Here is a 14,154-nt window from a genome sequence, read left to right as displayed (position 1 = left end):
TAATTCATTTCTGGGGGTTTTGGGTCTTCTCCAGGTTTCTTCCAGCTCTTCTCACAGCTGTTCTCACCAACCATCTGGCCTGGGTGCCAACGGTCATGCCCAATGGCCAGCCACCCATTAAGATCTTCCTAGAGAAGCATTCCTCTCAGAGTGTGAACATGCTGGCCAAGACTCATCCTTACAACCCTCTTTGGGCTCAGCTTGGTAAGTAAATGTGAAGGAGCTATCCAGAAGCTTAATTGTTTGATGCCATCTAGTGGCGGGTTTGAAGAAGTTACTTCCCACCATAATCTTCTACTGATACTGCACACGTGCTGTTCTTTTATCCTGCCGTTGTTTTACAGGTTTTACAGATTAACCTTAAATGTATACATCCGCATTGTGATTACTTCTCACATTTCATTGTTTGTTGCTTACATTAGGTGATCTGTATGGTGCAATTGGTTCCCCTGTACGTCTCTCGCGCACAGTGGTGGTAGGCCGGCGGCAAGAACTGGTGCAGCGACTCCTCTATGTTCTCACATACTTTATTCGTTGCTCTGAACTGTTGGAGACCCACCTCCTGGAGAGCGCAGAAGACGAAGCCATAGTCATGCCTGGCTCGCTCATCACCACCTCCTTACGTCGTGGTGAGGTGGAAGAATCTGACTATGTGCTGGTCACTGTGCACAAGCCCAACCACGACTACTTGTCGCAAGGTGCTGAGACGGAGGACTGTTACCCATCAGACAGCAACAGCCTGCAAAGCAGCACCTACACAGATAGCGAACTGGGCCTTGGAGCTCCGGAGGACCAGCTGCCCGAGCAGCGAGTTCAGCATGTTATACCAGTCATCAGGGCAGAGGATCACAGCGATGTTCCGACCTGCCGAGAAGTGGGCAGTCCACGGCCAGAAGCAAGGCTGGAGACTGTGGTGAAGGTGGGTTCTACCTCTCCCAGGGAGAGTGGCTCTCTGCTGGACATACAAGGACAGTCTGAGAAGCCTGACCTGGAGGTTAGTAGTTTGTCTATAAAGATGCTTCGGTCATCTGGGATTCCACTCGAGAAGAAACCACCAGACAAGAGCTTGGCACCCAACTCTTTTCTACTGGATGAGGAAGAGGGGCCTGCTGCCAAAGTCACTTTCCTCATTGGTGACTCTATGTCTCCTGAATCTGACATGGAGAGCCGACAAGGTAAAGTGGAGGAGGAGTTCAATAAACACAGATTGCACTTTAAGGAGGAACAGCAACAGCCTTGTATAAGTGTGCCCCAGGGCAGAGCCAAAGCCCTTCTGCCGAAGCCCCGGTCAGCGGACCAAATCAGGACCAACGAGAGCAAGGAAGCCAGACCTTTTGCACGCATTGCTAGTGATATTCCTCACATTAGCCATGAGGCCCAGGAGGAGTGTATGGACCTATTTGACGAGTATTTTAGCGACGAGAACCCTGTGGAAACTAAGACTATTGATGACCTGTCCGACGTTCTGTCTGAGATGGCAACGAACAGTGTGGACGAACACCGTCAGGATCCACAAGGACCTCAAAAGGGATCACTAGTTGGGACACATGAACAGGTCTGTGACCAGAGGGTTGGGGATCGGTGTAAGTGTAGCACAAGCAACACCACCATAGGTGGCTATACATCCTGCTGTTCTGCTGAGGAGGACAAAGGCATTGGGATTTCGTTGAGCGTACCATCCCAAAAGGACATGGTGGACCAAAAGAAGGTTCCCCCCTTGAATGACTGGGAGATTCCACGAAACGAAAGCTCGGACAGTGCTCTGGGAGACAGCGAAAGTGAGGACGCAGGGCAGGAGCTGTCCCGACAAGAGCAAGATGCGCGGTTCTTTGCCGAGGAGCAAGCAGAATGGCAAGATGAGCTGGAGGTGCCGTTCCCTGGGTGAGTGAGTGCTTGATGATTGCATGATTTAAAATTTGCATTTAATAGCCTGTCTTGGTGAATTGATATGATTATTGTTGATGTTTCACAGGGCTAAGCTAGTGGAGAATTACTCCAAACCAAGTATCGCCAACTTTGGGAGGTCGTTGTTTGGTGGTTACTGTCCTACTTATGTTCCTGACTTTGTTCTACATGGGATTCCCAATGATGACAAGCTGAGGCAGAGCCTTGTGTCTGATTTGTCTCATGCTGTCCAGGTAAGGATGCTTCTAAACTTTTTTACAAGAACAGTTTATGTAAATGCAAGTCACCAGACAGAGTTGAGGGGATACAATGTTGCAATTCTGGAGTCCTAGCTCTCTTGTTGATTTTAACATTGTCTACAAAGGGAAATGCTGTCTTTCAAAATGCTAAGCTCTAAATTCTCCCCTCTCTCCTCGTCTTGCAGCATCCTGTGTTGGATGAGCCTATTGCTGAGGCCGTCTGCATTATCGCAGACACCGACAGGTGGACGGTGCAGTTGGCTAGCAGTCAGAGGCGGGCCACCGAAAACAAACTGGGCAAAGAAGTGCTTGTGTCCAATCTTGTGTCCAACCTGCTGCAGTCTACATACCAGCTGTACCGCCTTAACCTTTCCCCTAATTTTGTGAGTGCACATCTGACATTTATTATTTTTTCTTTTGTTTGCTTATTTATATGGTAATTAAATGCTCACACTTGTGGTCATTCGTTAGTTAGTCACGTTGGCACTAATTTGGTTTTGCTGTCCCGTTCAGTCGTCCCATACTGTTCTTCCTTAAAGATTGTTAGGGACAAATTTACCTTTTATATTGCTCTGCTTGACAGAATGACTCCTGACATTCACTTCGGTTATAGTTAGACACAATGAGCCACTTCATGCCTTCAAGTGCTTTCTGTGAAGTCTTTCACTTCTTGTTCTGAAGTGTCTTGAGTGACTCATTACATGCAGTGTGTGCATAACCGTGCTCTTATGATCTGTCTCTCCGCTTTCAGTGCATAATGCATCTAGAGGACCGTCTCCAGGAGCTCTACTTCAAGAGTAAAATGCTCGCTGAATACCTGAAAGGACAGACCAGGGTGCATGTCAAAGAGCTGGGCATGGTTCTAGGGTAAGACCGTTTATTCTTCTAGGTCTAAAAATGTGACCTGTGACAGCGTCATACTATGTGTTTATTTAGGAGAAGATGTATGATTTATTGAAGATGTACTTACTCTACTGTTTGGGTAATATATATTAACCTACTAGAAAAGCTCATCAGACGACTTAGTTGTGTTAATAAATTGTAAATCGATGGCTAGACTAGCAGTCAGGTATATGAGAAGAATATTGTATGGTAATATTGTATTAAGTTCTTTAATGCACAACATAAATGGTGTTAACACATTGTGATGCTAATTAAGTAGATCCTATGTCTACATTATTATACATTATTTTTTTTACATGCACTCTAAAACATGCTGATTTTTATGATTATTCCTTTCTTCTTTTTTTTTTAATTAATTTATTTTTTTTTATATACACTCTCTTCCACCTATAGGATTGAGTCCAGTGACCTTCCCCTGCTGGCTGCCATTGCGAGCACGCACTCTCCATATGTTGCCCAGATCCTGCTTTAGATGCCATTAGAACAGATATGGACAACACATCACTGCTTCACCAGCAGGGACCATAGGTTCCATGTTTAAAGGGCCTGCGCTGTCCCATGGTGGAAATATCAGAGACCCTTTGGGGTTTGCAGCCAGAGCTAGCCCTTAGCAACTGCCTAATGGAAACAACAGGCTGCAGGATGGACCCCCTACCACGAGGTGGCTCCAGAGCTCACTGTTGCTGTTTCGGAAGTTCAGGATGTGGTATTGGATTACCCAGGAACTCCCGATCAGTGATCTGGGGAATGTTGAATATTTTAAAGCGTTTTTAATAAGACAGTGGACTTTCTGACTGTATTTTTTTTATATACAGAAATTTATTTGTTATTAGCCCGTTCCCCCAGAAAGGAACAAGGAACCCAAAGAGGAATTGCAAGCGACTTCTACAGGGGAGAACCGCAAGTCACTTAACTGCACTGCACCATCTACAAATCATGCATAGGAGGCTAAAGCTTTGTCATGTGAATCACTCATATGATCACTTGTTGTGTTGATTTACTCCCTCCGAATTACCACTCTCTTTTAGGGACATTATTTACGAAGATAGACTCTCATGCCAATACTTTCGTAGTCGTTTTTCTATTCGTTTACACCATATTAATCCCAGTGTCTGGCTGAATAACGTTGGGAGAGAAACTGTCCACCCAGCTTGCTCTCTTGTATGTTTTTCACCATCACTGTCCCATCGGCACAGCACTACCTCAAACAAATAAGCGTGGGTAATTTGCTTATATTATTGTTGATGATAGCAATAATTATTGAAAATTTATTTTATTTTGACTGGCTAAGAGAAGTATTTAAAGGGCAAGTTGTGCTGTGCTAAAAAGGGACGATCGTATTGCAACATTTTGAGGTTAAAACTGAAAATCTTTAATCTACATGCAATGGACTTTCTATAGCTTATAGGCCACTATACTGTGTTTACTGCTCAAATGCATTTATAAATGCATGGGGGGGGGTGGAAATATCAATCAATATAAATCTGTCAATCGGTGTGCTTGAAGAGCTGAAGGAATGACACAAATGAACAAAGGTATCGAACAAATGTATTTTTTACTTTTTTTTTCAAATGTAAATGTTAAATAGGCCTGTTGCATATTATGTTTTTTTTTTGTTTGTTTTTTTTGTTTTGTTTTTTTGCTCTTTGGGTAAAGCCGTGCATCCGAGTCTTAATGGACATGTGGCATGAACAGAACAGAGGCTTTTGCACAGTTTATTTTGCCGGTTAAAATAGCGAATGAGATGCTAGGCTTCTGCAGGAAAAACATGCGACTTGTTCCATTTCGTCCGAAGGTCCTCACATGTTGTTTTCTCAAACTTGTATTTAAATAAAATTATTTCTTTATACACTATTAGTTAAGTTATTTAGCACAGCATGTGTTGGTTCATGTATATTGTGTATATATTGCTTAGGTTTTCTCTCTCCCCCCCCCCCCCCTCCTCTTTGTTCTTCTCCCCCTTCTCTGTGTATTTGTACATATCTTTCATTGAGACTTTTATTCTTTCCCAATTTTATGGGAACATTGTGCAATAAATGTCAATGTTATACATTTATATGTGTGCTTTATTAATGCTTTTAAACACTCATAAAAATGAAGGTGATACATATTTATTTATTTATTTTTAGCAATGCTGTAGAAGAACCACGTCTGATTCCATAGAGAAGTTTTCCTAGTTTGTAATGAAGATGTGAGCGTGAACAAGCTGTCAAAGGTTTAAACAACTTACTGGCCGAAAAGGTTCTTTTACCAACTGGTTCCAAAAGTGGTTCTTGTATTTTTAAGAGCACCTTTTTATTTTTATGTGTATGAAGTCATCTTCACCACGTGTTAAGACATGCCGTGCTATTCACTCCCTTGGCCATATATGCAAATTAGGCAGTAAAAAAAAAAAAAAACTATGTATTTGCATATATTTGACTAGAGAAGTTTGGCCTTCTCCATTTGCACCAAATGTTCTAAGGAGCGTTTTAGCCTGGACTGCTGTTTGAATGAGGCACAGAACAGGGCAGCCAATCGGAAGACAGGTACATGAAAGACGGACACATACATTTATGTATTTATTATTATTTATTTTATTTTTTTTGAACATAAAGCCACACACAGTGAAATATATGCAATTTGCTTTTATCCAGCATACATTTGTCACATATTGAAATATGTTAACGACAAATTATTTGAAACTGTCCTTTTTGAAATAGTGCAAATGTTTGTAAATGGTGATAATGCAAATATGAGGAACCATGTATGTAACAATATATGGTAGAAAGGCTAGTAGTAAAGACTTTTTTTTGAAAGTTAATGTAAAAAGTATACAAGTAGTTTAAGTATTTCTAATAGTCCATTCCATTAGTAGACACTGGCTGTTTGAAAAAAAAAAAAAAAAAAGCTATGATGTGCCATGTATGATAAAATTGAGATTTTTTTTTTACAGATTTTATCTGTGTGATAATACAATTTTCTTAATTCTTAAATAATATAAATAAAATACATAAATACAAAAAAAATCTCAATCAAGCACCAGAAATTCATGCATGCACCAGATTGAAATTAGATGAGTAATATTTTAAAGGCAATTCCGAGTACAAGAAGATGAACAGTTTGTCCTTTATATGTCTTGTGTATTTGTAGATATGTATTTGCAAAATGGTGACTTTACAAAAGAAGGCAAATGATTATAACTTTGAATGGAAGGTAAAATGTAAAGAGTTCTATTGGTCTGTTCATCCATAAATAAATTATATATATATATATATATAGTATAGATACAGAAAACTAAAAACAAAATGGAGATACATGTTTTTCATTTGACAGCAGTGATCCCTATCTATCTATCTATCCATCTATCTATTAAAATGTCTATTTTAATTGATATTGAATTAATTTCAAATATTAAAAACTTTATTCAATAATTTAAAAATAAATAAATATTCAATTAATTCATTTTCTATCCAGATGAGAGGTACAGTGTGACAAAAACCGTTCCCTCATCAATTTACCTAAATAAATCATTCCCTCAATTTAAGAACTATTTTCCTAAATCGTTCCTTTAAGTACAACAACATTTAATAAATAACTCAACATAAAAATACAAATAATAAAAAAATGTGTTCCTTCAATTTTAGAAATCGTTCTCTTTATTGAATAAATCATTCCCTCAGTGAAATATATCGTTCCTTCAGATTCACGAGCTCCCAGCAGGTTACGTGATCTTAGCACCGCTGCAGTTCAATTCCTGGTGTGGAATCTGGAGCTAGTCCGGTTTGAAAAGTTACGTATATTTCCCTTTAGTGGGTTTAACCTGGGTTAAGAAGGTGGCTGTTCGCGATAAATGAGAACTAGTTTCATTTAGGGCTCAAATAAATCACTTTTACCAAGTTGTAAGGTGATTGTTTTGTACGGTGAGCTCCGGAAAGTTCGAAATCCACTCCGGGATTTTGCTCCAACTGCCTGGGCGGCTCTGCGGCGGCTCAGCCGCCGCAGAGCCGCCCAGGCAGTTGGAGCAAAATCCCGGAGTGGATTTTTTTCAACAGCGAGGATACCTTCTTCTAGCTAGCAGGCTAACGCTCTGACCAGCCGCCGCCGTAAAGTAGCTAAATCAGTGTTCGATGCAGGCGGCGAGGAAGCTCCAGGAGTATCGGGAGTCTACAAATTCAGGACTTTAGCGCGTTGCCCCCCTTATTTTGGAGCCTCACAGTCGTAGGAACATTATTCGATGGATTTTTTATTCAAGCAAGCACTGAAAAAGCCTCCCTCACGACGGACTGCTGAGGTAAATTCAAAGTTTGTAATAGTGGCTAATGTCGGATTGCCTGGATAAGTAGTAGTAGCTAGTAGTAGTTAGTAGTAGCTAGTAGTAGTAGTACAGTGTGTACTACAATAACCTTATAAAAAAACGCCTTAAATGTCCAAACTTCAGCGAACAGGGAAACTGAGATTTACCCCCACGCCTACAAATGCAAACAGATGTGGACTCAGAGTAGCTCTAGCCAGTGTACAGGCTGGTTCAGCCGAACTGGGTTAGTTGGTCTGTTTTAGCTGGGTTGTGATACGAAGCTTTCCTTTAATTCACTGGGCTTTAGTTAGTTAGCGAATTAGTGCTAGTTAGCTATTTTCATCAAGCTGATCCTTTAGGCCACCCAGATGGATTTCTTTGATTTATGGCCATATAGATTTTTATATGACGATCATTCACTTATCTAACTCCCATATGGGGATATAGGTGACATGTATACCAACTGTATGCATATATATATATATATATATATATATATACATACATATACATACATACATATACACACACACACACTTTAAGTATCATCCATTGCTGACACAGATGTGTAAATGCACACACACAGCTTGTTTAGTCCCTCTATTGAAGTGTCGCCAACAGAATGGGACTCTCTGAAGCAGACCTATTGGCACCATGCTGCCTAATGCCAGGCGTGAACTACAGGGGTATGAAGCCCCCCTCCCCTCCCCTCCCCTCCCCTCACCCCAGCACTGGGCTGTGGAGCAGTGGAGCTGTGTTCTCTGGAATGATGGATGGTGGCTCCATCAAGTCATTTTAGGATGAGGTGGGGGTGATGAGGTGGGGTGGTGTTCATCATCCAACATCCTGGCCTCACCGACGCTCTTGTCGCTGGATGCAATCAAATCCTCACAGCACTGCCCCTCCAAAGTCTAGTAGAAAGCCTTCTTCCCTGGACAGTAGAGACAGTTGCTCCAACAAAAGCAGAATGTGCTCTTTTAATAGCCTTGATTTCAGAAGAAACAGTGAATGAGCAAGTGTCTCATTGTGTGGTCTTCTACTATGTAAAAAGTATAATGTATACAGTTTATATATATATATATATATATATATATATATATATATATATATATATATATATATATATATACACACACTTTTGAATATATGCCCAGTCCTGTAGGATATATGTACATACAGTGGGGAAAAAAAAGTATTTAGTCAGTCACCAATTGTGCAAGTTCTCCCACTTAAAAAGATGAGAGGCCTGTAATTGACATCATAGGTAGATCTCAACTATGAGAGACAAAAAAAAAATAAAGAAAAAAAAAAAAAAATCACATTGTCTGATTTTTAAAGAATTTATTTGCAATAAGTATTTGGTCAATAACAAAAGTTCATCTCAATACTTTGTTATATATTCTTTGTTGGCAGTGACCGAGGTCAAACGTTTTCTGTAAGTCTTCACAAGGTTGGCACACACTGTTGCTGGTATGTTGGCCCATTCCTCCATGCAGATCTCCTCTAGAGCAGTGATGTTTTGGGGCTGTCGGCGGGCAACACAGACTTTCAACTCCCTCAACTTTTCAACTCCAAAGGTTTTCTATGGGGTTGAGATCTGGAGACTGGCTAGGCCACTCCAGGACCTTGAAATGCTTCTTACGAAGCCACTCCTTTGTTGCCCTGGCAGTGTGCTTGGGATCATTGTCATGCTGAAAGACCCAGCCACGTTTCATCTTCAATGCCCTTGCTCGTCCTAGTCCCTTTGCAGAGAAACAGCCCCAAAGCATGATGTTGCCACCCCCATGCACCCCTGTGAAGTTGGTATGGTGTTCTTTGGATGCAACTCAGCATTCACTCTCCTCCAAACACAATTAGTTGTGTTTGTACCAAACAGTTCTACTTTGGTTTCATCTGACCATAAGACATTCTCCCAATACTCTTCCAGAACATCCAAATGCTCTCTAGCAAACTTCAGACGTGCCGGATCTGTACTGGCTCAAGCAGGGGAACACGTCTGGCACTGCAAGATCTGAGTCCCTTGCGGCGTAGTGTGTTACTAACGGTAGCCTTTGTAACGTTGGTCCCAGCTTTCTGCAGGTCATTCACTAGGTCCCCCCGTGTGGTTCTGGGATTTTTGCTCACCGTTCTTGTGATCATTTTGACCCCACGGGCTGAGATCTTGCGTGGAGCCCCTGATCGAGGGAGATTAGCAGTGGTCTTGTAGGTCTCCCATTTTCTGATTATTGCTCCCACAGTAGATTTCTTCACACCAAGCTGCTTGCCTATTGCAGATTCAGTCTTCCCAGCCTGGTGCAGGTCTACAGTTTTGTTTCTGGTGTCCTTCGACAGCTCTTTGGTCTTCACCATAGTGGAGTTTGGAGTGTGACTGTTTGAGGTTGTGGGCAGGTGTCTTTTATACTGTTAACGAGTTCAAACAGGTGCCATTAATACAGGTAATGAGTGGAGGACAGAGAAGCCTCTAAAAGAAGAAGTTACAGGTCTGTGACAGACAGAAATCTTGCTTGTTTGTAGGTGACCAAATATTTATTTTACACCATTACTTGCAAATAAATTTTTAAAGAATCAGACAATGTGATTTTCAGAATTTTTTTTCTCATTTTGTCTCTCATAGTTGAGGTCTACCTATTATGTCAATTACAGGCCTCTCTCATCTTTTTAAGTGGGAGAACTTGCACAATTGGTGACTGACTAAATACTTTTTTCCCCACTGTATATGGTCGTGTATCAGAAGGCCGTGACGGTCTCTTACACTACTAACATTTTTAAAACAGTAAAACTGTAATAAACCTTTTATCTCGAGACGCATCCAATCACAGTCTTAGCTGTGAATGGCTTCGCCTTTTGGACTTTCTGCAAGTCCAAGTTCTGCAGATCAAGATTTTTATGTTTGATCTAAAACAGGAATCCCTTCATAGAAACCCCCTGCTAATGCACTGTAGCCGAATAGGCTTTTTCTGTCTACTGTGTAACGATGGTGTTCAGTTTTAGATTCCTCTGTGTACCAGTTCATATCAGTAGTTGATGTACAGCACCTTTTTCCAGAAGTTCTGATCTTTGTCTAAATGTTCTCTGTCAAACTTTAGTCTTTTCCTGATTTTTATTTATTTATTTATTTTAAATTTTTCTGTAGATCTCTCTTTGCATGCCTTCCATGAAATCCAACTTGTTTGGTCTCTTTCCGATGGTAGGTGCTGTGCTTTAACATCAACCATGGCAAGTGCTCCATGCAGGTCTTGTGATGACATTTTAGGATTGCTGGAGACATCTTTGCGCTTCTTGCACTCTTCTTATAGGCTGAGCTTGCTGGGAAGGCCTGACCTAGCCATGTTGGCTGTTGAAAATACTTTTGTGGTCTATTTGGGATCATACACATCTACAACCTTTTTCTAAAGGCCTCAGAGAGCTCTTTAGCTGATCCCACTCACTTCAACAACCAAGAGCAAACCACACTGAATGTCTGAGGTTTACATAAGACAGGCTCCTCCAAATTCCTCTCTAATGTCTGTCAGCAGATTTAATAGGATTGGCTGTTGGTGTTTTGAGCTGTCCAGTGGTTCTGCATTAGTGGCAGTTTTGAAAAGATGAGGCTTCATGTGACTGGAAGGAAGCACATGCTTGCCTTCATTCTCCCAGCACTGGTTGCAGTGTTTGATAGAAGTCCTAGCTAGGAAGTGTGAATTGGGAATAACTAAATTTTGGCCTCTGCTTATTATGAGCCTGAGAATCATATAATCCTCATAGAGATGGTAGGTGGTTGGTTGTTAATGGGTGTCAGGCTGATATGAGGAGAAAATGCTGAATGTGAAATTGGAATCTCCTCCAGTTTAGATCTTCATCTAAAGTGAGTTGTTGGAATTTGCGAGGACTCCTCTTTAAAAGTCTGTAGTTATTTTTGTTGAAATATTGGTATTATTTATTTTATACCAATATAAAACCTAAATTTTGCAACACTATTTTCTTTTCATTAGTTTGGAAGAGGCAGTAGTGCAAGTGGGTAAGCAAGGGCCGACAGAACTACCGTAGAGATGCTCATAATTCCACTTCCCACAATAAATTGCAAATCCAGTTTATGCTTGTAAAATTTGTTTCCACGTGATGTTCACCAGTCTTTGTCCACAGTTTACCATGACAGTTCAGAGCGGCTAAACGTACAGTTACGTCCCTAAAATATACATTTAGATTATAAATAAGTTTTAGAGGTAATAAGTCAAGGCAGTGATTTGCTTCCATTGTAGGTGCATCAAACCTTCTGCATGTTTGGACAGCAGACCTACTCTTTCCCTCTAGGCTAGTAGCAATATTGAGAAGTGCTAAGTCTTCCACTTTTTATGTATCTCATCTGTAGTGCTGGGTGGTGTGACGGTTCATTCTGTGTACTGTTTAAAATACCATTATGGAACCAATATGTTGCAACAAAAAATTCAGACACATCACAAACAGCTCAAACACTTAGCATTATGTTTCTTGCACCAGTAGACTAGCACACAAACATTCCTGAAGGACCATCGGGCTGTTTTCACGCTTGCTTAATTTAAAGTAAATCTGCTCATGATTACGGTGGAGAAGCAGACGTTGTAAGTCACAGAAGATCTTTGGGAGAATGTAATTGAAGAACGTAATTTTACACACTTAAAAATATTGAATGTACAATTTGTGTTGTATGTGTATTAGTAGTAAAGTAAGCCACTGTTCACCTGTAAAGACAAAAAATATTAATACTAATAAATTAAAATACCATGCAGCTGTGTGTGAACACACTCTACAAAGGCTGCAAGACCAAGCCTTTCTTCAAACAGATATCAAAACTCCTTGCTTTGCTAATCTCTCTTACTCCATTTGTCTGGTTTAGTGAAAGTCAACAATAGCTTTGATTGTTAATTGACTTCCTGGGGCGTTTGTGCCTGGCACTATTGAACCAGGAGTAAAGCGGTATGTTACCACTTGTCTTGACCCTTTGAAAAAAAACGAGTATTTTTAATTGCACAATCACACATTGTGTTTTAATGAATTTCCTCTGTGTAAGTCTCCTGGGGTTTTCTCTTTAGGAAGACTGGAACAAGCAAAGCATTTGCTTTGTCTTCACCGTCTTGTATTGCTTTGAACAGCATTAGCGATTGTTGTCCAGTACAGTCAGCTGCCCAATCTCAACTTTTCCAGATTCCTAATGTATTTTAGTTTTTCTTCTTTTCTGTCAAGTATGTCTCATATTTGCATTCATAACATAAACAATCATAGTTAATTTCTTTATATACTAGTGTGCCAAAACATTACGATGAAGTGAATAATGTTTCTTTAATAGTAACGCCACCTGTCAAGGTCTGGGAGATATATCCTATGTTTGGGTTGATCCAGCGGAAGGGCTAATATTAAAAAAGGGCTTTTAATAATGGTCATAACTGGAGTATATATCTTTGGACGGTTCATGTTTCCCCTTTTTTTGTTTTTTATTTTAACATTAATGAGTAATGACATTCATTGCTGTGGAATAGTTATATAATGCCCTTTCCTGATTTCTTCTGGTTTTGTTTATTTAGAAGTTTTGAATATAAGTAGAAATGCTTGAGCAAATACTTAAGTACAGTAGTAAGGTACATGTACTCTCATTACTGTCCACTGCTGCTTTCTGTTTACAGATGGCAACTGTGTGAAGCAGAAGCTCATGCAGCTTACATCTGATAAGAAGGGGTTTATTCATCTCATGACTGTGTTCTAACTCTGTCTGTATTCACTTGATGAGAAATGTAATACAGTATTGGGGAGCTAGAATGAGCTAGGATTGCATAACATTTTCCTTCATTGCCATGGTAACACTGGGATTTGTATTTTCCTGAGTGTATTTGGTCTGGCACCCGCTTAGTGGAGAAATGGCAACGAGTGTGGCACAGCCCCTGCCCTCCTGACTTTCCACGACACACTCTCTTCTGGTTCTTTTCATAGCCTCGACTTTTTTTTCCTTCTGCAGATGATTTCATGTGTAATGTCACTGGTGTCATTCCTATGTTTTAGCACTGGACTGTTAAAACAAAGGAATGGTACTGCCAAGAAACCATGTGATCAGACACTAGGGCAGGGGTTATTAACAGTAACTAGAAGGCTTAACGAAAAAAAAAGACAAAGCAATAACTAAATTAATGAAAGACGAAACAACCACAGCTTAGGCCAAGACTAAAGAAGAAAAAAAACAGGCCTCATGTTGCTGTGTACTAGTGGCTACAGCTAGCAGCCACAGATATAGTGGCATACAAACTTCCATATGGAAATCTAATGCATAGCAAATTTATGACATGCTAGAATATGTCCAACTTATCGCTGTCATCCTGAAAAAAAATTAGATTTTTAATATTTGTATTAATATAATATTTGTAATTAATATTATATATATTTAAATTTATTTATTTATTTTTAAATTTTATTATTCTGGCAGTTTTTTATAATGTGATAATGTGTCAACATGTCATGATGAGTGGATCAATAGAAATGCTCCAAATTGACTTCCATTGAAAGTGTGGAAGATCCCCCCCTTCTCCTGTAAAGTTTTGGAGGTACAAGGTTTTTGCGTGTCAGTGACGATATGCAACTTCTGCTCGTTTTGGTCAGAGAGTGGTCTGTTTTTAAAGCCTTGCATAAAATTATTCTGCAGTGTTTATGCTGGGCTGAGGTGTTTTTCTTCTCCTTCTCCAAAGCTGTTTGTTCAGCAGTCTTTAAAACTTGAATAGCTGTTTTGTCGTAGCACAGACAATGTCCACTCTGTAAAAGTGCGGTGCATGGGAGTGCAGCACTTTGAACTTTGCGAGAGGAGGTCACGCTGCAGTAGTGGGTGGGGAAAAA

The 14,154-nt window shown here is 40.3% G+C and overlaps 2 protein-coding genes across 7 annotated transcripts in view; both read left to right on the top strand.

The window, feature by feature from the left end:
- The window catches only part of fnip1 (folliculin interacting protein 1), a 29,563-nt gene extending 24,464 nt beyond the window's left edge, over window positions 1–5,099 (top strand). For all 3 annotated transcript variants that reach the window (XM_072661695.1, XM_072661693.1, XM_072661694.1), the window contains 6 exons: window positions 35–204; window positions 423–1,881; window positions 1,973–2,138; window positions 2,330–2,527; window positions 2,896–3,011; window positions 3,441–5,099. In XM_072661695.1, coding sequence (XP_072517796.1) covers window positions 35–204; window positions 423–1,881; window positions 1,973–2,138; window positions 2,330–2,527; window positions 2,896–3,011; window positions 3,441–3,519 — 2,188 coding nt within the window. In that variant the 3' untranslated portion in view covers window positions 3,520–5,099. The remainder of the gene's footprint in view (window positions 1–34; window positions 205–422; window positions 1,882–1,972; window positions 2,139–2,329; window positions 2,528–2,895; window positions 3,012–3,440) is intronic.
- A 2,037-nt stretch (window positions 5,100–7,136) lies between these two features.
- Window positions 7,137–14,154, top strand: part of rapgef6 (Rap guanine nucleotide exchange factor (GEF) 6) — a 96,080-nt gene continuing 89,062 nt past the window's right edge. For all 4 annotated transcript variants that reach the window (XM_072661688.1, XM_072661689.1, XM_072661690.1 and 1 more), the window contains exon 1: window positions 7,137–7,320. In XM_072661688.1, the coding sequence (XP_072517789.1) occupies window positions 7,264–7,320 (57 nt within the window). In that variant the 5' untranslated portion in view covers window positions 7,137–7,263. The remainder of the gene's footprint in view (window positions 7,321–14,154) is intronic.

Source organism: Salminus brasiliensis, chromosome 18 (assembly GCF_030463535.1).
Source record: "Salminus brasiliensis chromosome 18, fSalBra1.hap2, whole genome shotgun sequence".
Lineage (NCBI taxonomy): Eukaryota > Metazoa > Chordata > Actinopteri > Characiformes > Bryconidae > Salminus > Salminus brasiliensis.
This window is presented reverse-complemented; position numbering and strand designations above follow the sequence as displayed.